Raw genomic sequence first — 21,322 nt, forward strand, 5'->3', positions numbered from 1 at the left:
CATGTTGTAGTGTGTGTTCCTTAGGCATCAAGTACTTTTTCCCTTGAAATCTGTAATTAATGACCTTCTCTCTTCTTCTAGGCTTGAACATGACAAGCAGATATGGGAGTCCAAAGCTCAGACAGAAGTCCAGCTTCAGCAGAAGGTCTGTGATACTCTACAGGGAGAAAACAAAGAACTTTGTTCCCAGCTAGAAGAGACTCGACATCTATACAGTAGTTCTCAGGATGAATTAGCTAAGTTGGAATCAGAACTGAAGATTCTCAGAGACCAGTCAACTGATTTAAATAACTCTTTAGAAAAATATAAGGAAAATAAAGAAAATTTGGAAGGGATCATAAAGCAGCAAGAGGCTGATATCCAAAACTGTAAGTTCAGTTATGAACAGCTAGAGACAGATCTTCAGGCCTCCAGACAACTGACCAGTAGGCTGCATGAAGAAATAAACGTGAAAGAGCAGAAAATTATAAGCCTGCTTTCTGCCAAGGAACAGGCAGTCCAAGTAGCTGTTGCTGAACTGCATCAGCAGCATGATAAAGAAATTAAAGAGTTGGAAAATCTGCTGTCCCAGGAGGAAGAGGAGAATACTGTTTTAGAAGAAGAGAACAAAAAAGCTGTTGACAAAACCAATCAGCTTATGGAAACACTGAAAAACATGAAAAAGGAGAACATGCAACAGAAGGCTCAGTTGAATTCCTTTGTTAAATCCATGTCTTCTCTCCAGGATGACCGAGACCGTATAGTAGGTGACTACCAACAGCTGGAAGAGCGACATCTCTCTGTGATCTTGGAAAAAGACCAACTCATCCAGGATGCTGCTACTGAGAATAATAAGCTGAAGGAAGAAATTCGATGCTTGAGAAGTCATATGGATGATCTCAATTCTGAGAATGCCAAGCTCAATGCAGAACTGATCCAATATAGAGAAGACCTGAACCAAGTGATATCAAGGAAGGACTGTCAGCAAAAGCAGCTCCTTGAAGCTCAACTTCAGCAGACTAAGGAGGTGAAAAGTGAGTATGCTAAATTGGAAGAAAAGCTCAAGGAGTCTGAGGAAACAAAGGAGGAGCTGCAGAGGTTCTCTCTTGCCCTACAGGAGGAGAAACTAGGTTTATCTAAAGAGATTGAGAACTTAAAAGTATCTCTATCCCAACTAAAGAAACAATTGACAGCCTTGCAAGAAGAAGGTACTTTAGGAATATTCCAGACCCAATTAAAAGCAAAAGAAGAGGAGGTAGAGAAGTTAAATACTACCCTTTCTTTGTCTCAGAAGAGAATTACAGAACTGGAAGAGGAATTGGTTCGTGTTCAGAAGGAAGCTGCCAAAAAGGTAGGTGAAATTGAAGATAAACTGAAGAAAGAATTAAAGCATCTTCATCATGATGCAGGGATAATGCGAAATGAAACTGAAACAGCAGAAGAGAGGGTGGCGGAGCTAGCAAGAGATCTGGTAGAGATGGAACAGAAGTTACTGATGGTCACCAAAGAAAATAAAGGTCTCACAGCACAAATCCAGTCTTTTGGAAGGTCAATGATTTCCCTACAAGATAGTAGAGATCATGCCAATGAGGAAGTTGAGGAACTGAAAAAGAAATATGAGGCCAGTCTGAAGGAGTTGGCACAGCTGAGAGAAGAGCAGGGCCTCTTAAGCAAGGAGAGAGATGTTCTTGTTTCTAAAGCTGCATTTCCACTTAACTCCACTGAGGATAACAGCTTGCCTCACCTTGAGAAACTTAACCAACAGCTTCTATCCAAAGATGACCAACTGCTTCACTTGTCCTCACAACTAGAAGACTCTTACAACCAAGTACAGTCCTTTTCCAAGGCTATGGCCAGTCTACAGAATGAGAGAGATCGCCTGTTGAGTGAACTGGAGAAATTCCGCAAGTCAGAGGAAGGGAAGCAGAGGTCTGCAGCCCCACCTGCAACCAGCCCAGATGAAGTACGGAGTTTAAAAAAAGCTATGTCATCACTTCAAAATGACCGAGACCGACTAGTGAGTATCTAGGTTCTTCTTTCCAATCTTCTTTGAGAGTTTTTGAAACTTTCTTTAAATTGATTTTCCTTTTCATAGAAAATGATAAAAAAAATTTATTCATATTATCTGGGCATTCTAGGACGATTCAAACCTCTTAGTCTGGATTTACCCTATAGTTTGTTTTTGCCTCTCTTTCCAGCATCCTCTTTTACTGCTTCTCTACTCATCCTCTTCATTTCAGCCAAACTGATTTATTCACCCACAAACTGATCTACTTACCCACATTACTGTCCTCTGAACCAAAATGTCCTCTCCATTTTCCTTTTTTGGGCACATATTTCCTACTCTTTAAAGGTTGCCCCAGAGCTCAAATCCTCTGGCTACATTTCCAGATCACTTGATTGTCTATTACCTTCTGTCTGTACTTCCCTAGTGCTTCTCTTTTCCTTTGTCCCATATTTCCTTTATATATATGGGTGTGTGTGTATATGTGTGTGTGTTTAATTTCTATACCCTTATTTTTTATTTCCCCAATTAAATTGTAAACTCTTGGTAAATGTGTCATGTCTTATATTTGTTCATATTTCCCATGGTTTTTAGCAGAAGGGTAGTTAATCATATGGTAGATAATCAAAAATCGATGCATATTCTCTATCTGTGTGGTTGTTACTGAAAACACTTTTCTCTATTTTGTGAAATTGTCGTGTAGGGAAATTATAGGAACTTTTGAGACTGAGGCTTTTATATCTGCCATGAACAAATCATAAAGCCTAGGCAGGGTTATAAATCACATGAAGGCCTGACAGTCTGACTCAATGATATTGCATACAGACTCTGCTACAGCCGCTGAGGCCCTTCTGCATACTTACTGAATGTATTGTTAATTGTCATCAAATCTTCTTTTCCAGATATCTTGTTCTCAGTCTGTCTCATGAGCATTGAAGTTTCTAGTCTCTCAGCCACTGGCTGCATGTACAATAACTTATTTCAATCACTATCAGTTTAAACATTCAGCCTAGGCCAGCGGTTTGTCACCTCTGACTACACTATGCTTTCTTTCCCTCAGGACCACCCAAGAGATGAGCTAGGTCTGAAAGGAGGTTAGGTGACTTTCGTTTTCTTCTTTATGTAATTAGTCAAAGGGAAGTTTCGCAAATAAAGTCTGAGGGTCTAAGTGTCAAGGACTTAACCCAGGGGATTCTAGGATTCTACTAGGGCATAACAAACAACTCTGAAAACATTCTGGAGTTTTCATATGTGTTCAAACTTCCTTAGGATTTTCCCATAATCAAATGAAGCACTCCTACCTAAAGGCTGTAGAGCAAATCTCTAGAGGTGCCTTTTTGTTTGTCTATACTTATTTCAGTCTGAAAATGATTTGAGGTAGCATATAAAGATATGAACAGTTTTTCAAGATAATATAAGGTGAGGAACTGGGAAGGAAAAGAAAATTAGGATCTGAGAGAAAAAGATTAAACCAGGAGTAAGTTTAGTTTAGGAGTAAACTTATCCCAAAGGGATATCACAATATCCTATTAGAAAGATGGACCACTAATTTTGCTCTGAGGTCTGGCAGCCATCAGAAGTACGGAATTTTAAAACCTTGTGTATGAATTGCAGTGTCCATATTTTAGGGAAAAGGAAGAAAGTAAAACTACTTGGAACAGATAAGAATAGTTACTCTTTAAGTATTGAAGCCTGCAAGAAATTTCTTCTGTGTTTCCATAGGGAGGACACTATGAAGTTATGAAACATTCTTTACTTCTCTACAGTAAATATAATAATTGTTTTATAGGGTTTTTATTTAGCTGTCCCTTGATGTAAGTGCATAGCAAAAGAATTTTGAGTAATTCACTAAAGTTACCTCTGCAAGTGGCTAACGTGCAGTTCCAGACACACAGCTTTCTGATGATCTGCTCTATTTCAAAGGTAACATTTAGAGTATCTGGACTAGAGGAGTGAGTGGATTGCATAAAGAATATATGTTTGCTTTAAAACAAAACAAAAATATGTTTTTATTTTAGTTTTGGGTTAAAAGATAAAGCTATACACACATATTTGATGAGTCACTAAATTCTACAATGTTTGATAAGAAAAACAAACAGTAGCATTCCCAACCCTGTTTCTCCTTCTTCTGAGGCAATCTGCTTTCAACCCTTTTAATTTGTTATTTTGGTGTTTCCTCAGTAGCTAAATATCATGTTTATAGTGCATCTTGGCTTTTCATTCTTTGCATTAGCTGTTGACTTTCTTGTATGCTAACAGGGTTTAGTTCTCTTTACTCCCTCTGTTTTCACAGTATAGACATACATTTTCAATATACAACCCCTTCCCCATTGTCCTGATGTAATTTAATTTAATTTTATTTATTTATTTTTTGTGTGTGTGTGGTACGCGGGCCTCTCACTGTTGTGGCCTCTCCCATTGCGGAGCACAGGCTCCAGACGCGCAGGCTCAGCGGCCATGGCTCACGGGCCCAGCCGCTCCGCAGCATGTGGGATCTTCCCGGACTGGGGCACAAACCCATGTCCCCTGCGTCGGCAGGCGGACTCTCAACCACTGTGCCACCAGGGAAGCCCTAATTTTAATTTTGATTAAATCAATATTCAATGTCTACATTTTTATGACTACAAATGCTATTAGACCTGAGACATGTGTTACTGTTATTTTCCTCAACACCTTTGTTTTTCCTGGAGTAAATAACTGTGTTTTTGGTTTTTTGGTTTTTTTTTTTTTTGCTGTACGCGGGCCTCTCACTGTTGTGGCCCCTCCCGTTGCAGAGCACAGGCTCCGTATGCGCAAGCTCAGCGGCCATGGCTCACGGGCCCAGCCGCTCCGCGGCATGTGGGATCTTCCCGGACCAGGGCACGAACCCGTTTCCCCTGCATTGGCAGGCGGACTCTCAACCACTGCGCCACCAGGGAAGCCCAATAACTGTGTTTCTGTTGTTGTTGCTTACTTAGTTTTCTTTGTACTTATCAATGTAATTAACGCCAGATTTACTGCCATTTAATCCACATTTTTCAAGATGTTTATTCCTATCTATTTAGTCTTCAGGAAGAAAATTCTCTTGGAATCTCTTTTTTGCTCTTAAATGAATCAGTTGCCCTGTACTCCTAGGACACAGTTTTCATCTTAGAATATCTCCCTCCATTTCTCTCCTGTGTTAGAGTTCCTGTTTCTTGTATTCCGTGTTTTCCTCATCTTGGTTTTGTGCCATCATTTTGTTGGAATAAATCATTCAGTAGCTCTCTAAGAAAAGATACAGGGGAGGTAAATTTATTGAAAATGTCTTGTCATCTCTTACACCTGATTGATAGTTTGGCTGAGTATAGAATTCTAGGCTGAAAATAATTTCCCTTCAAAATTGTGAAGGCATTGGTCTGTTCCCTTTTAGCTTACATTGTGGTTCAGGAGTCTAAAGATATTCTGATCCTTGATCCTTTGTATATGAGGTAGTTCTGTCTCTGTCTCTCTCCCTCTCTCCCTCATCTCTTATCTCTTTCTCTCTCTCTGGAAATACAGCTGGACCTTGAACAACATGGCTTTAAAATGCATGGTTCACTTATACGTAGATTTTTTTCAGTAGTAAATACTACAGTACTACAGGATCAGTGGGTGGTTGGCTCTGTGGATGCAGAACAGCGGATATATTCAGTAGAAGAACCGCATATATGAAGGGCCGACAATAGTATACATGGATTTTTGACTTCACGGTGGGTGGGGGTACCCCCACTCCTTCCTTGTTCAAGGGTCAACTGTAAATAGAATCTTTTAGTCTTGTGTGTTCTGACGTTTCCTGGTAATGTATTTTGGTGTGGGTCTATTTTTATCATTCTGTCTAGTCCTTTGAATCTAAGAAGTCATGCTCACCAATTTTGGGCAATTCTTTTGAATTCTATTTTACCATTTTCCCCCATCCTTTTTCTCTGTTACCTATTTTTCCCTGGAAATCCTGTTGTTTAGGTGTAGGGCCTTCTGGATTGGCTCTATAATTTTACCTTTTTTATTGTTTTTGCTTTACTTTGGGAAGATTTTCTCACCTTCATCATATGAATCCTATATTGAAGTTTTCATTTTTGCTATCATGTTCCTGATTTCTAAGATTTTTTTTTTTTTTGTCTCATGGATATATATTCTTAATTTATCTCTCCAAGAAGATTGGGGGTAGTTTTGTTCTTTGAAATTTTTTCATAATAAGTTTTTCTTTATAATTTTAAAATTTATAATGTTTCTAATTTCCAATATTCTCTTAAGTCTTTGAGTACATGACATTCTTTCTTCTGCTGATGCCTTCTGAATTACTTTTCTTCTAGTTTCTTTTTATCCCTGCCTAATGTTAGCTGTTCTTCAGGTGAGGGTTAATCCTTGGTTTATTCTTCATGTTTGTGGGCAGAGTTGAAAATGCTTGTGGGTGGGACTTACCAGCTGTCAGTTTCAGTGCATGGTGATCTTGCTGAGCTTTTTGAGGGTAGTCCCCATGTTGATATTTTTAGTTCCTCTTGGGTTGATCAGATTTTCTAGAGAAGACTTCTCAATTTCCCTTATGGATGGTAAAGGCCTGTGTGCCAGCACTCTTCAAACTAAGTAGGGGAAAGGCTTCAAGCATTCAGAAAGCATACATTCACTTGATCACCCTTGTTTTGGAGCAGTACCCTTATCTTCTACTGAACCTAGTGTTCCGTAGTCCAGAGACACTCTTTTAACTTTTTCTAGAGAATAAAATTCTAGTTGTCAGAGTAACAAAAAGTGTGGAACTGGGACGGTATTTAGGGATGTAGTTGTTCTCAAGCAGTTTTCATCAAATCCTCCCTATTTCAGCTATCACCTCCTCCTCCCTACCCCCATCACCACCTTTTCCAGAGGTACTTGGTGCTGTTAATTCCTGAGCCTTTTGAAGAGTCTGCAGAGTAAATTCTATTGGTTCTTGGCTTTTCCTACTGCCAGCTTAAGACTTGCCTTTCCCAGATCTGTTAAGTCAGTTACCATTTATGCATCTGCTTTTCAGCTTCTAAAATTAATTTTATTGCTGCTGACTCCTCTCTTGTTCTTCTTGTTCTTGTGTTTTATGCTTATAAAATGATGCCTTTATTGTAGCTTTAGTGATGTTTCCAGAGAGGGTGAAAGAGATATGTGTTCAAGGCCTCTGTCTTTGCCCAGATGTCCTGACATTATTTCTTACTACCAAGCTTTTAAAGAATATTGGGGATAAAGAGTTAGAAGATATATCTGGACTGTAGATAGGCAGTTTTGCTAATTAAAGGCAAGTTCATCATCATCATCACCACCACTAACTTTTATGTGTGGAGTGCATTAATTTTCTCGTTGAATTCTCATAATCTTTATGAGGAGTACTATAATTACATTCATTTTATAGGTGAAGGAAATTAAGGCTTAGAAGGTGTGTGGAACATGCATAGATAGCATCACACACTATGTGGGCAGGATAGCTGACTCCAAATTCTAACTGCTCTTAACACTGGGCTTGGGCATCAATGCCTTCTTTATAATCAACATCAGCTAAGCTAGAACTAAGATTGATATTCATGTAAGAAAGTTTAGAAGCCTAGCCAGGGCATATGGCTAAATAGAAAGCCCATCTATCTTTACACTTCTTGTTCTAGGGAGTTACCACCCACCAAGAAGCTGTTAAGTCCTTTAAGTCTATCCTATCTCAGAGTTGTAGATCTAGTGTCAACTTAGGACCTCAGGGCCAGTGGGCTGGTGTTGAAGTTGCAGTAGTGGTCAGGTGCTACAGCCTTGATGGCCGCTCCACCAGGAGATTCCCACCAGCCTGGCTGCATGTATTTCACCATTTTAGGGATTCATGCTGCCATTATGTCAGTGGACTGTTAGGTGCTAGTAGTCAATTGTGATGTTGACTGACTTAGCAGGGAGGTGCTGCTGACTTACAGCTGAATGAATGAAATGTGATGAATCACCCTTTTACTTTCCTTTTGGTTAAAGCTGAAGGAATTGAAGAATCTGCAGCAGCAATACTTACAGATTAACCAAGAAATCACTGAGTTACGTCCACTGAAGGCTCAACTTCAGGAGTATCAAGATAAGACAAAAACATTTCAGATTATGCAAGAAGAGCTCAGGCAGGAAAACCTCTCCTGGCAGCATGAGCTGCATCAGCTCAGGTATGGTAATCCCTGCTTTTTAACCCTTTTCTTTTAGTTTTTTGTGTTTTTTTAAATGAAATAATTATAGATTTATGGGAAATTGCAAAAATAGTACAAAGAACTTTCACATACCCTTCATCCAGTTTCCCCCCACTATAGTACAATTTCAAAACAGGGAAATTGATAATGGTACGATTCAGAGATCTTATGCAGATTTCACACCAATTTGACATTCACTCAAGTATGTGTATAGTTCTATGCAACTTTATAATATGTGTGGACTCATGTAACCACCACTACAACAAGGTATACAGCTGCCCTATCATCACAACTATGTCCTTTGTGCTACTAGTTTATAGTCACACTTTTCCCCTCCCTCCCATCCCCATATCCCTAACTTCTGGCAACCACTAATCTGTTCTCCATCTCTATAATTTTGTCTCATTCTGAGAATTTTTTAAAGTATGCAACCTTTTGAAATTAGCTTTACTCATACATAATGCCCTTGACATCCATTAACATCATTGCATGTATCAATACTTCATTCTTTTTATTGATGAGTAGTATTTCATGGTATGAATGTACTGCTTTAACCGTTCACTCATTGAAGGACATGTGTTGTTTCTAATTTTTAGCTATTAGAAATAAAGCTGCTATAAACATTTGTGTATTGGCTTTTATGTGGACAATAAGTTTTAATTTCTCTGAGATAATTGCCCAGGAGTGCAAATACTAGGTCATATAATAAGTGGCATTTAGTTTTTTAAGAAACTGCAAAACTATATACCAGAATGACTGTATCATTGTATACTCCTACCAGCAATATATGAGTGGTCCAGTTTCAATATCAAATGCTACATCCTTATCAACATTTGATATTGTAACTAAATTTTAGTTTTTTACAGGTATGGAATGCTGTTCCACTGTGGTTTTAATTTGCATAATGGCTACTAATGTTGAACATTTTTTTACATGCTTATCTATAGGTCCTTTTTGATGAAATATTTGATCATGTGTTTTGTCTATTTTCTAAGTGGGTTGTTAATTTTTACTGTTGAGTTTTGAGAGAGTTCTTTATGTATTCCAGATACAGGTTTTTGTTTTTTTCATTTGTTTTTTTTCTCTCTCTAGTTTTGGTGTGCAGGCTCCAGGGCGTGTGGGCTCTGTAGTTTGCGGCATGCAGGCTTTCTAGTTGAGGCACGTGAGCTCAGTAGTTGTGGTGGGCAGGCTTAGTTGCCCCACGGCATGTGGGATCTTAGTTCCCTGACCAGGGATCGAACCCGCACCTCCTGCATTGGAAGGCAGATTTGTTACTGCTGGACCACCAGAGAAGTCCCCAGATACAGGTTTTTTTGTCAGATACGTGGCTTGCAAATATTTTCTTCCAGTCTGCAGTTTACTTTTTTCATCCTTCCATTGAGAAGGTCCTTTTAATTTTGATGAAATCAATTTATTGATTACTTTTCTCTTTATTCAGATTCAGTAATTTTAATTGTCTGTCTTCAAGTTCACTGATTTTTTTTTTCTTTTTCCTTTATCACTTCCAATCTGCTATTGAGTCCATTGAGTTAGCTTTTTATTTTGGCTATTGTATTTTTCCATTCTAAAATTTCCATTCAGGTCCTCTTTATATCTTGCTGAGACTTTCTCTGTTTTCATTTATTTCCAGTGTGTTAGTAATTGCTTGTTGAAGCATTTCTATGATGGCCACTTTAAAATACTTCTATAATTCCATATATATAGTTCCAACATCTGTGTCTTCTCGGGTGTTGTAATCTATTGATTTTCTTTTCTCAATCAAGTTGTGATTTCCCTGTTTTTTAGTATGACGAGTGATTTTCAGTTGTAACCTGGACATTTTGGAGTCCTATAAGTTTTAAGACTCAATCTTACTTAAATCTTTGGTAGGCTTCCACTGACACCATGCCAGCAGGGGAAGGGGAACACTGCCACTTTACTGCTAGAGGAGGGTGAAGTCCAGCGGGCTCCTTACTCAGCCTTCATTGATAACCCCTAGTGGGAGGCAGTGCCCTGATACTGCCAGAGGAAGTCCAGGCTCCCCACTTAGTACTCCACTGAGACTGCAGTTAGCAGGGAGCAGTGCCTCATTACTGTTAGGTGAGAGTAGAAGTCTAATCTCCACACATGGCTTCCATTGATACCACTCAGGGGTGTGGAGGGCAGCACTTCATTGTCACTGGGCAGTGGTGAAAGTCCAGGCTCCCCACTTAATCTCCACTGACATTGCAGGAGGGTGATTGAGGAGGGGCACCTGTTACCACTGGTTAGTGCCCACAGTCCAAACTTCCCTTCTGGTCTCTTCTGTTACTACCTCTGTAGGAACAGGGGGGAACATTTTAGTCTGTTACGGGTGGAGGTGGTTGTCCAGGCTCCACATGTTGTCTCCAATGACACCATAGCGAGGGTGAGAGTGAGGGTGGTCAGAGAGAGGCACCTCTTTACCAGAGTGGTGGACAGTCCAGTGTACACACTTGGCCTTTTCTTCTTCTTCTTCTTCTTTTTTTAAAATATTTATTTATTTATTTATTTGACTGCACTGGCTCTTAGTTGCAGCATGAGGGATGTTTATTGCCACGCGTGGAACCTTTAGTTGCGGCATGCAGGATCCTTAGTTGCAGCATGTGGGATCTTTTAGTTGTAGCATGCGAGCTCTTAGTTGCAGCATGTGGGATCTAGTTCCCTGACCAGGGATCGAACCCAGGCCCCCTGCATTGGGAGTGCAGTCTTAACCACTGGCCCACCAGGGAAGTCCCCACTTGGCCTCTTCTGACACCACCTAGCAGGGAGGGTGAGGTGCACCTAGTTACCTCCAGGCAAGAATGACACTAATCTGTTCACTAGGAGTTTGTTAATGGTGGTAGGGAGATACTGTAGTCTTTCCATGGTGTTCTGCTGCAGTTGGGTGGTTATTGTCATTAATGTTTCTGTTTTGCTAGTCCTCCCCTTCCTGGGCCTTTGGCAAAAGACAGCAAACTTTTCTTGGCACTCATTCGTGTTCTAAGTTGTTGCATCCTCCCTCACCCAGTTTGGGATATGTAGAATTCAAGAAGGAAAACCAGTAAAGTCACCACCATGTCATTCCTTAAGTCCTAGAGTCCTGAGCTTCTCTACCTTCTTCTCCATCTTTTCCAGTCGTCTTATGTTTGGTTTTGTATATAATTTCCAAGGTTTTTTATCTATATTTAGTGGGCGGAATAAGGAAAAATGCATCTACTCCATCTTGTCTGGATCTAAAAATCCAAGCCCTTTTCCTTTAAAGATGATGAACAGTGCTGTATGTTCTATTAGAGGGAAAAAAATTATGATAGCAACTCAAATTTTGGATGTTTTTTTAATTCATTGTTTCAGATTTGATCTGAAAAGTAAAGGTAAAGAATAAGTGCTTAACAGTATATAAAAAACAGGTCCTGTTGTTGCAGCCTCACTGTTGGGACTTTATTACTGTTTAGTGTAAGATGGTGGCACATGCCACATTAGTAAAATCAAACCCAAAGCCTTCAGAGTTTGATACTAAAAGGGGAATCTCCATGTTGGAAAGTGCTGCTGATCAAGCAGCACCTGCTTTGTCTCACCTGCTGCTACAGGACAAACATAGGCAAGTGAATACAAAGAATATGAGGTGGAATCTAGAGTCCCATCCAGGTTACATTATCTACAATGATGACAGATATCAATATAGTAAAATAATTATTGTAACATCCCTAAGAGAGCTCTTAATGTATAGATAGAAGAGATTTGTTCCTTCACAGATCCTAGATGCCATGCACTTTACTAACGTGATATTTCAAAATAAACCTTAAGCAAGGTTTATAGAGCAAAATGCTTTTTAGAATTTGGTCATTTAAATTTTATGGAGTGAAATTACATCCAAAAGATTTTCATATTCAACATCTTTACAGACTTTCTTATAAGTGAAAATATATTAAACTTATTCCATGGAGTTGGCAACTTCCCCAGATAATACAAGAACACATTTTTTTAATCAAAGGATGATTGCAGAGAAGGTAAAAAAACTGAATTTTTGCTCTCTGGGAATACAAGTTGCTTCTGTTTCTTCTTTCTGGAATTGAACCCTAGAAGAAAGATGCTCCATTTCAACCTCATCCTTTTTTCTACCAGGGAATAGCTGCCCTAGCTTATTCTGTTAGAATCTCAATTCACCATCAAGAGATCATCTTACCTCAGATGAACATTAATGTTGACCACTGAATTTAGGGCCCCCAAAGATGATTGGGAGCACATGGGAACATCACCTTAACATCTCCCATATTATCTCCAGATCACCTGGAACTAAAAAAAATATTGTGTCCAGTTGCTAGTGTAAACGGAAGAAGGGCTGCGAGGCTCTAAAGGGTTATTTTCTGCATCCACTTGTTCCTCTTTAAACTTCCTCACAGGGCATTATGAAAAGATACTTTCCTTATAAAGTTGACCCTTAAGGGAAGAGAAAAAGAGGGAGAAAGAAAATGATTTCTGGTCTACTGATTTTTTTTCTTCCCTCATTTTCTCCCTTTCCACCTTTCTCTTAGCCTTTCTCTCTTTACCTTCCACATTTGAGCAGTTTTGAAGAAAAGAAAAATTGTATATCAAGTGGATGTGAGTAAATTATGAGAAAGAAAGGAAGACGTTTTACTTCACTTTTAGAAGAAGAAAATGAGGACACAGATTTGATTCACTGACTCTAGGACCAGTTTCTTTAGCCAAATATCTTTAAGACTCCCTGTTTTTTGCTCTTGAAATACTTGGGAGAAATGAGGTTTTCAAACATGAAAAAGCTGGAACATCTCATTCAGGCTTCTATGACACTGGGTTTGGCTTATGAGAAGAGCCTGGATTTATACAGTAACATTTCTCTTCCACTTGTAGCTGCTGATTTGCTTATTCTGCTCTGGTTCCTGTGCTCTCTTACTTAAGGGGTAAGTGAGGTATAGCCCATTTATGGCTGTGTTCTCTTAAGTAATCAGGTTTGTTCCTTAGTGCCTCTTCTCCATTGAGGGTCTCTCCACACCATAACTACTTGTCCACCTTTCTAAACAAAATGGTGGCTTAAAGCTTTATGGAAGAATTGTGATCTTTCTTGTGCATTCTCAGTCTTACACTCCTTCTTTCTTATTCGCTCTCATTTTTCACAGACAAATTTCAGAGAAAGTGTTTTAGAAAATTTCTGTGCCTTTTCCATATAGTGGCCTTGTAATAAAAATTTATTTTAGTTTCTAAGTTTTAGCTCTGCCTTTTTAAAAAAATCTGACTGTAATCCAAGTCACCTCTTGACATAGCAGGATTATTTCATAATTGGTGTATGTCCTTTAGAAAAGAAAGGACCATTTTACCTTACCAAATAAAACCTTACATTATTAGGAAAAATTAGAGACATGGGTACTATTCAAAGTAAACAGATGCTGCAGAAATTTGACTACAATCCTAATGGTTTTTTTCAATCATAGTGTAGAAAGAAGTAGAACTAAAGAATATGGCAGAGAGGCAGTTTTTGATAGAACTATGGAAAATTAGCTGGGGTCAAATAGAAGCTTCCCTCTTGGTCAAATTCAGGGGATAAATAAATATCAGCCATTTATATTTGTTGAGTGATTGTGATATGCCAGGCTCTGTGTTTGGTGTATGACATAAAGTATCTCATTTAATCCTCCCAGTAATCCTAAGGAATACATCATTTATTTCCATTTTACCAATGAGGCTCAGAGAGATTAAGTTACTTTTACTCAGTCTCATGCCTAGTGTATGACAGAGCCAGCATTTGAACCCAGATCCTTCAGACTCTACAGTTGCATTCTCATAACCCTGATAGTATACTGCATCATGGCATCGCCTTTCTGAAGAATTACAGTGGTTTCCCATCGCTTAGAGTAAGTGTTATTTAGCATGGTGTTCAATGCCCCACAAGGTCTGACTTCTTTCCTCTCCACCCTCATTTCCTGCCCTATCCACTCTACACACTACTACAACAATTCCAAAACTCACTATATATATTCATTCTTGTGCCTTTTGTTCTGTTTGCTCCCTGAACCTGGAATGCTTTTCCCATTATGGAAACCTGCCTAACTCATTGTTCAGGATTCAGACCAAATGCCTGTTTTTCTTCCCCAATCCTGCCAGCTGCAATTCTTTTTTAAGTTCTGCTCCATCATCTTTCTGCACAGTCCTGTTTATAAACAAATTTCTCTCTGGTTATGTATTTTCTTTACTACATCTCTACAGCCCATAATACTGTTTTAAATATGCAATTATTCATCTTTGTCTCACAAGTATATTTTGCCTGTGACTATTTCATGTTTTTTCTAGGATGGAGAAGAGTTCCTGGGAAATTCATGAGAGGAGGATGAAGGAGCAGTACCTTATGGCTATTGCAGATAAAGATCAGCAGCTCAGCCATCTGCAGAATCTTATGAGGGAATTGAGATCTTCCTCCCCAACTGAGACCCACAAAATGCAGTATCAAAGACAGGTGAGTGATTTCAGCGCTGATTGCTACTCAGAGGTAACCACTACCCAGGAAACATCAGCTTCCTGCAAGCTAAGTGCCCATCTGCCACTATTAGGCAAACCATCTGATGACTTCCTAGGAGGTGGGCAGGGTTTCTGAAAGGAAGGATTTAAGCATGAACAATGTTAAGAGAGAATTTCATCAGTGTTTGTATCCTGGCAGGCATCCCCAGAGACACCAGCTTCCCTAGATGGATCACAAAACCTAGTTTATGAGACAGAACGTCTTAGGACTCAGCTCAGTGACAGCTTAAAGGAAATTCACCAAAAGGAGTTAAGAATTCAGCAACTGAACAGCAAGGTAGGTGTTTCCTGCTAGGCTGGAGTTCAATTTCTTGCTTCCATGACTAGAAACAAGAAGGTAAGTAGAATCTGGTTAAGCCTGGCTCTAGCTATATTAGGAGACAGAAGTTTTACCTTTCTCAGAGCCTGGGTTGCTTACCCCAAAGCACTGCATACAGGGCCATTTCCTTTTCCTCACCCTTGGAGAGTCCTTGGGGGAGTGATTTGGAGAAACCCATTCAGTAAGAATAAAAAAGGCAACTCCTTTAGGGAGCCTTCCTCCCCAACATCATCTCCCCATCTGTATCACTTGTTAGTAATATTGAGTTAACTCCCCACAAATCCTCCAGCAAGTTTCTCTGTATTTCCCAATAGTGTGTAACAGGGAAGAGTCTCAGGAAAGAGGATTTTCATGTATGATTAGATAACGGGGCAGAGATGAGAGATCTGCTCTTCATTTCACTCCATTTGTAAGCTTCCTCATTGTGTACTTAATGTTCTGGAATTAAAGAAGCCAGCTTGCTTTTTCCCAAACCTCAGCCTTGCCACTCTAGACACTCTAGGGAAGCATGCTGAAGTAGAGGACCTCTTTCTAAAGGGAAGAGCTGCTTTGCCATAGGGTTCCTAGAGCAAAAGCCAAGGCAAGATAAAAAAATTATTCTTGGTGCCTTCACATCTCTGTCTTCTCCCCTCATCTGTTCTCTGGCTTCTCTTCTTCCTTCATCTGCTTCCCCTCCACCACCCTCTTATGAATTATTATATTCCTGTTGCACTCTGACTAGTCAGAGTATTCTCTAGTGGCACCTCCTCTAGTTCTGCCTTCTTCAGAGGAAGCCAGCTAGGTAGTGTATGTTAGCACTGGAAGGGATTTAAGTAATCATTGAGACTCTGAAATCCAAAAATTAGCTTTGAGGAAGGCTATAAATGTCCAAAAAATATATGCAAAATGGTGTGTGTGTGTTTTTTTTAATTTCTCATCACAAGAACTCAGGCATTCACCAAGGGATCTGTGATCCAAAAATGGTAAAGATCAGTAGGCTATGTCACAGATGAGGAAACTAAGGCCCAGAGGTATTAAGTAATTTGCCTGAGGTGTTAGGAGGAGGTCAGTCTGAGGTAAATATGATAATGTACATGGAAAAGCACAGTGCCTGGTTTATGTAGAAGGTACTTACTAAATGTTGTTAAATTCAACTAATTGACACTGAAGTATCAGAGACAGATAACACTATTAATTTTGGCAGAGAAATTTGCATTTTTTAAGTAGGTTTGTTGATCAAAATGAATTGGTAAAATTGCAGACCCTTTTTGGGGAGGTTGTCTGGGAGTTTTTAGGGGGGCAGTGGGGAGACTCCAGAGCAGATCCTACCCAGTTCCTCTTCTAGCCTAGTCAGTTGTTTCCAGAAACTTCTGCCCTTCATAGCTCTGTAACACCTCCTCTTTCTGGAAACTATTCATTAGACCCCATCTCAACCTTTGTTATATTTGCCCTCCTGAACATTAGACTGTGAATCACTCTGGGCATTTGTCTTTTCCGGACAGTACTTTAAACTGCAATTCAGGGCTATTAGTAGATGATGAGGTCATTTTAGTGGACAGCAACTGAAACATTTTTCACGTAAATGTTTTACTGAAGTAAAACACCGAAAAGCACGCAAATCACAAGTACATCATGGTATATTTTCAGAAAGTGAAGACACCTGTATAAGCAGCACCCAGATCAAAACTCAGAACATACCAGAACCCCAGGAGTCCCTTGTGTCTTCTATTCACTACCACCACCTTAGAACTATGTATAAATGGATCATGTCTTCTCTTTTGTTTGCTTCATTTATTTTGTGAGATTCATCCATGTTGTTATGTATACTGTGATGTTTCTGTTCTCATGCTGTGTAGTATTTATTACATTGTAGGCATATAACAATTTCTCTATTCTGCTGTTAAAGAACTTTTGGGGTTTTCAGTTTTGAGCTATTACAAATAGTGCATATAGTTTTTTTTTTATAAAACAAGTAAAAGAGATGGAAAATATGTATTATGTAATATATAATAAAGAATATAATTTGTTTTGAGAAACTTTAGTTTTAGTTACTTATATTTATATACTGCATTCTGAGTCATTATCAAAGTTATGTTTCCTTTAACAGCTTTATTGAGATATGCTTCACATACCACTTAAAGTATGAGAAACCCTGCTTTAGATCACTGTCATTCTGGGTGAGAAAGAGTTCTTCCTTTAGAAATCAGCTGTAAGGAGGCATCGCCATCCCTAGGGTTGGTCGTTCACTTATTCGTCATTCATCAAAAACAAATAACTATTATCTGCCTTCTGTGAGCCTGGCCATACATTAGGTATTGAGGATACACAGTGACCCCTCATGGAGCTAATTGTTTGGTGATATTAAAGCCTCACTCTAAATGGGTCCCAGCTAGCTAGGAGGACTGCTTCTTAGGTCCTAGCATGGGATGGTAGTAATGGGCTGTCAGCATAGAATGTCTCCTCTCCAAGCCACTGCCCTAATTCTTTCCATGGATGCTCAGATCTTATATGTATCTCTGCCAGCATGGTTGGATATTTGTATGTAATGCAAACTTAAAACAAGAAACTTAAAACTTAAAAACATGAGGGGAATGATTATTGGTATCATGTAGTCTCTATTATTCCCTCCTATTCTGTTTTTACAAGTATAGATATGATGAAATACAGTAGCTTATGAGTTAGAGCAGAGGTCAGCAAACTTTTTCTTAAAGACTCAGTAAATATTTTGGGTTTGTAGGCCATACCATTTCTGTTACTACTCAGCTCTGCAGTTGTAGCACGGAAGCAACCACAGATGACACGTAAACAAATGGGATGGCTATGTTCCAGTAAAACCTTATTTACAAAGAAAAGGCAGGGACTTCCCTGGTGGTGCAGTGGTTAAGAATCTGCCTGCCAGTGCAGGGGACACGGGTTCGATCCCTGGTCTGGGAAGATCCCACATGCCGCAGTGCAACTAAGCCTGTGCACCACAACTACTGAGCCTGCGCTCTAGAGCCTGCGAGCCACAACTCCTGAGCCCGCATGCCACGACTACTGAAGCCTGCATGCCCTAGAGCCCTCGCACCGCAACTACTAAGCCCACCCTCCACAACTATGGAAGCCCGCGCACCTAGAGCCCATGCTCCTCAACAAGAGAAGCCACCACAATGAGAAGCCTGTGCAGTGCAACGAAGAGTAGCTCCTACTTGCCATAACTAGTGAAAGCCCATGCGCAGCAGCAAAGACCCAACACAGCCAAAAAAAAAAAAAAAAGGCAGTAGGTCCTGGCTCATAGTTTGCCAACCCCTAAACTACAGGGATCTATGTCTATCCTAGACGGAACAGTGCAGACATTACAAAAGGTGGTTTGTATGAGGGTGGCTTAAAAGCAGTTAGACTTCTTAAGTTATGAGAATTTTTGCTTCCAGTGAGTTTTACTGGTCTACCCTTTCTCCTCTAGATCTTCCAAGAAAAATGTGTTGGATTTTTTCAACACTGAGTGATTTGGAGAGGGGTTTGGTTTTTTCGTTTATTTGTTTTGTTTTTCTTGGTATGGTTTGGGCTGCTGACTGTGGCCAGGAAAGTTGACTTTCTTCTATATTAGGAGAGGACCATATTACTCCCTGTCTCAGAACCCAGTAGTTGTCATTGTACCCAGCTACCTTTGTTTTCCAATTAGTATTGCTTCTTAAACATTTATATTCTTTCCTTTACTAACTGTTCCCACCCCTGAAAAAACCTGCAACCTACTTAAGTTCCCTTGCTGAATTCTCAGATGGGACACCATCAAAAAGCAGATAGAGCTCTAGACTTGGAATCAAGGACCATACTTGAGTCCTGGCCTGCCATCTTTTAGCCACATAACATTGGATAAGTCACCACTCATCTCTTTTTTGTCATTTGTAAGTGAAGATAGTAGTTCTTCCTCTAACTCTCTCAAATAAGATAATACTTTTGAAAGTGCTTTGTAAACTGAAAATTGCTCTTTAGAGGTAAGGTTATTTGTTGTGTTTTTCATTCTGGCTATGCAAGTATTTTTGTTATACCACATGGATTTCTTGTTCTAATTTTCCATATGCATTAAATGTCCTTCCCAGTCAGAGTATCTCTAAAAAACTGTTTATCCTTTCTCCTGTAAATGTTGATTCAACTTTTTTACACAAACACTAACCCAGAATACTTACAAAAAAGAATACTTGAGAAAAGATTGAATGTGCAGCCAGGTACACCGATTTCCTTTCACATAATGTACATTATCCAACAAAGGTACTTCAGAGAGACATCTTTGTGGTCGTTAATGTATCTGGATGTTAATCATAACTAAAACTTAAAATTTGACAGCCTGCAAGTGAGGAATTAGAATTATAGTTCCAGGGGAACCGAATTCAAGTCATTGGGTAGAAGCTACAATGGGTAAATTTTTTATTCAATATGAAAAAGAAAAATGTCTGTTTTTGACATGGTAAAAAACGGCTTGGGCTGCTGGACACATTCAAGGGAAGACTGAATTACTACCTGTTACTCATGCAGTAGAGGAGAGCCCTGACTTGAGTGACTGAAATGCTTCCCCCTGTGAGAGTTGATGCTCCCAATATAGTTTCTTACATACATAGGCATAGTAGGATTTATTCTGTTTCTCCCTCTTACCATCTGTTATCATTTTTACTTTCTCGGTAGCTTGTAACTCTCTACAGCATTGAAGAATCTGCCCAGGAATATTATTGTATGAATTTTTAGATGATAGCTCTGCCTCCAGCCATATTGAGCTCTGAGGATTATAGTCATTTATTAGTAATCTCAACTTGGACCCAAACTATTGCCTTTCTCCTTTTACAGACCTCAGTTAGCCTATCCTGTTAGATTGCTCTTGGGTTTCTGCCTCCTAGTTTTTCAGTTAATGTACTAGGCACCATAAATAAAGTTTTTACCACTCTTCCAGAATTGTTTTCCTTTCTCAGTTGAAAAATTCTGAGTCTTCTCACGTTGGAGGAACACAGTGCTATTTTTGGTATTATTGAAAGAAAGGTCTTGCATAAAAATATTAGATCCTTAAGACTCAGGACAGTTTGCTTACACACTGCTCGTAGTGAAACTAGTGAAACAGTCCTATGGGCTGGTGCTCATCCTCTCTCCTATTTCAGTTCTCTCAGCTGCTGGAAGAGAAAAATACTCTTTCCATTCAGCTCTGTGACACCAGTCAGAGTCTCCGTGAGAACCAGCAGCACTACAGCGACCTTTTTAATCACTGTGCGGTTCTGGAGAAGCAGGTTCAAGAGCTGCAAGCGGTGAGTGAGAAGGTGAGAGGCCGGGAAAAGTGTTGGGAAATTGAGTGCAGATGATAAAGCGTAAAGCGCAGCATCGAAGAGGTTGATGTCTTCAGGCTGAGGATTCATTAGGTGTGATGGAGACAGTGAGAGGAGAGGAGAGGAGGAATAAGGTCCAGGAAAAACTAGAGTGAACGGTAGGGGCTTCGCTGGTGGCGCAGTGTTTAAGAATGCGCCTGCCAATGCAGAGGACACGGGTTCGAGCCCTGGTCCGGGAAGATCCCACATACCTCGGAGCACCTAAGCCCATGCACCACAGCTACTGAGCCTGCACTCTGGAGCCTACGAGCCCCAACCACTGAAGCCTGCACGCCTAGACCCCATGCTCCGCAACAAGGGAAGCCACCACAATGAGAAGCCCGTGCACTGCAACGAAGAGTAGCTCCTGCTCACCACAACTGGAGAAAGCCCGTGCGCAGCAACGAAGACCCAATGCAGCCAAAAATAAATAAATAAATAAATAAATAAATAAATTTTTTAAAAGAGTGAATGGATTAGAAGGAAAAAGATGAGAGAGGTGGTGGGAGAGAAATCAAAAAGTAAGTGGGAAACAGTGATGACTGAGGCTTTTGGAAGGCTTTTTGCTTTAAGTAATAAGAAAGCTGTAGGAAGATTTGGACCTGAGAAACAAAATAGGCAGAGCTGTTGACAGCAGTGGAGAGGAGAGGTTGTTGAAGTTGGAGGAGACTGAGAGTTAGGGTGGAGGTGAAGAGGACATGGAAGGAAGAGGAGGGGTTGGGGAGGAGTTGTTGAATAAGGGAAGGAGCAGAGTAGCTTCTGGAATGTACATGAACCTCCACTAGAAGCAAGCAGATTTCAGTGATAAGCCTTTAAACTTTTAGGAGGAGAGATTCAAGAATGAGAATCTGAAGGAAAACCTAATAAAGAGTTTTATGTAGGAGATTAATGTATTAGAACAAAAGATTCTCACTTCTACATCTGTACTTGAAGAGAGTGATAACGGAGGTATTCCTCTCCACATTTCTCTTTCTCTCCAATGCCTAAGTGAGTTCTCAGTTGGCCTAAGCACAGTTTCTTGACTGCTTTCATCACTGAATTACTAAAC

At 39.8% G+C, this 21,322-nt stretch overlaps 1 protein-coding gene across 15 annotated transcripts in view; it reads left to right on the top strand.

Annotated features, from left to right (window-relative positions):
* The window catches only part of GOLGB1 (golgin B1), a 94,581-nt gene that overhangs the window by 69,095 nt on the left and 4,164 nt on the right, over positions 1–21,322 (top strand). For 10 of the 15 annotated variants that reach the window (XR_014294357.1, XM_082624760.1, XM_082624753.1 and 7 more), the window contains 5 exons: positions 82–1,996; positions 7,946–8,124; positions 14,428–14,590; positions 14,792–14,929; positions 20,074–20,229. Coding sequence is in view for 14 of the 15 variants with exons in the window: in XM_082624760.1 (XP_082480886.1) it covers positions 82–1,996; positions 7,946–8,124; positions 14,428–14,590; positions 14,792–14,929; positions 20,074–20,229 (2,551 nt within the window). In the remaining variant the exon portion in view is untranslated. Of the gene's footprint in view, positions 1–81; positions 1,997–7,945; positions 8,125–14,427; positions 14,591–14,791; positions 14,930–16,597; positions 16,881–20,073; positions 20,230–21,322 lie in introns of those variants that run through there. The other 5 variants (XM_082624763.1, XM_082624765.1, XM_082624756.1 and 2 more) reach the window with 2 other exon arrangements.

This window comes from Mesoplodon mirus (genome assembly GCF_964341445.2).
Source record: "Mesoplodon mirus genome assembly, chromosome: 6".
NCBI lineage: Eukaryota > Metazoa > Chordata > Mammalia > Artiodactyla > Ziphiidae > Mesoplodon > Mesoplodon mirus.